Raw genomic sequence first — 1,759 nt, 5'->3', positions numbered from 1 at the left:
TGAAGGAACCATTTGATGAATTTATTTTATTTATATTTAAATTTTCATTCAAACATTGTAAACTAATGAAAGTGCGTGCACTGCCAGTGTCAATCATTCCAAGTAGTTTGTGGTTCTCTACAATAATAGGAGTGGTTAGATTAAATGCATCATTGGCTTTAACCCTTCTCTCAATTTTGTCAAGTAGGTACTTACAGTCGAAAGACATGTCTTCGAGTTCCAAGTCGACACTGTCTTGGATCGCCTTGAGCACTTGCTCAGACTTCTCCTTGGCAGGGACCTGCGAGACCATCAGGACTGGCTCACTGTCCTTACAGACGTGGCCACGGAAGTAGTTTTCTCCACACCGCCTGCAGGGGTTGCGCTTGGTGGGGGCAGCTACTTTGGCCTTGTTGTTGGCCAGGGTGAAGCATTTGCTCGACTCATGTGTAGTATTCTTACCATGGTGCGAGCAGAAGAAGGAACGCTCCGGCTTACTGATTCGGTGCTGCTGGTTGTTGCTGGAGTGCACCTTCTTGCGAGGGTACGCCTCCATTCTCTTCTTCTCCATTCTCTTCTCAGTGTGCATGTTGGCACCAGGAATGAGCTGAGTAGCTTCGGCATACATGCGATTGTCGTCGCCAAGGATGTCTCTGCCAATCTGCGTCAACTGCTCCACAGTCCAATCTCTTTTGGTCTCGCCATTGAAGTCCAATCTGGTCATGGTGAGCCGCAAGAGTGTCTGTACTTGCCTAGTCAAGGAAGCGAGGAAGCGGTCGGCAACACGAGCATCGTTTTTGGGGAGGCCGGCATCATACACAGCCTGAAGGAACTTCTTGGAGTAATCTCCAATCGACTCAGAAGGAAGCATTACCATGGTAAATACCTCTTTTACCGAACGGGATGTCACCAAGCGCGATCCATGTCTTGCTGTAAAGCAGATCTTGGCCGCGTTCCAATCTACACACTTCTTCAAATCCATCTCTACCCATCCATCGTCACTATGAGGCAAGCAGAGCGGCAAAAATCTCTTCCAAACTAGTTCAATGTCCTGAAGGGACGACTCAATAACCTTTTGGAAGGTGCGAAGGAAGTGGTCTACTGAGTGAAAGACCTCTTCATTCGGGAAGGATCTAATCACATCGTCTGCCAACTGGAACTTAGGAAGATCTCTTCTATTAAGAGTCAACCCTCCAGTGCGACTGCTCTTCTCTACAACTTTCACAGAAGGCGAAAGGTACTGACTGCATGCTATTTCTATATCTATCATTTCTTTGACGCGTCTGACCTTATTAAGGGCTAATTCAGCTGCTTGCTCATCGTTCATAGCGTGAGCAGCGCTGACAGCCTCCACATGCTGTTGAAGTTCTAGTCTAAGTTTCTCTGACAAAGACAAGACTGTTGTAGCAGCATTCGCTACCAAGGGACGAAGGGGAGAGGGAGCAACAAATTGTCCAGGGGTGGAGCTGGCAAAGGAGATGTTGTCACTCAGACTGGCGATGAGGTCCTCCTCAGTCATGACGGACATGGCATCCTCATCATGAGCAGGGATGATGGCGGCGGGATAGTTCTCAGCAGAGGGGTTCATGGTAGTTCACGAAAAAAAATGTTGTGGTGGTTGAAGTTGAAGAAGTTTTTAAGAGGAAGAATTCAAGATTTGAAATTAGGAACGAAGATTCGTGAGAACTTGTGTAGGTTTTGTTTATTGAGAAAGATTTTGTATCAAAGTTTGACCAGGTTCCTACACTGAACTACTACTGCTATTTATATTGTTTTGGAT

At 46.4% G+C, this 1,759-nt stretch overlaps 1 protein-coding gene across 1 annotated transcript; it reads right to left on the bottom strand.

The window, feature by feature from the left end:
- Nucleotide 1: 1 nt before the first annotated feature.
- PHYBLDRAFT_160268 (hypothetical protein) lies at nt 2-623 on the bottom strand (the record flags this gene model as incomplete). The annotated part of the gene is made up of 2 exons (XM_018434154.1): nt 192-623; nt 2-117 (listed from the first exon to the last, which is right to left on the bottom strand). A coding segment is annotated over exon 1 (416 nt), but the record flags the coding sequence as incomplete, so codon positions are not given.
- Nucleotides 624-1,759: the final 1,136 nt, after the last annotated feature.

This window comes from Phycomyces blakesleeanus (assembly GCF_001638985.1).
Source record: "Phycomyces blakesleeanus NRRL 1555(-) unplaced genomic scaffold PHYBLscaffold_26, whole genome shotgun sequence".
In the NCBI taxonomy this organism is placed as follows: Eukaryota; Fungi; Mucoromycota; class Mucoromycetes; order Mucorales; family Phycomycetaceae; genus Phycomyces; species Phycomyces blakesleeanus.
Note: the sequence above shows the minus strand (reverse complement) of the source record. Positions and strands in the feature narration are given on the sequence as shown.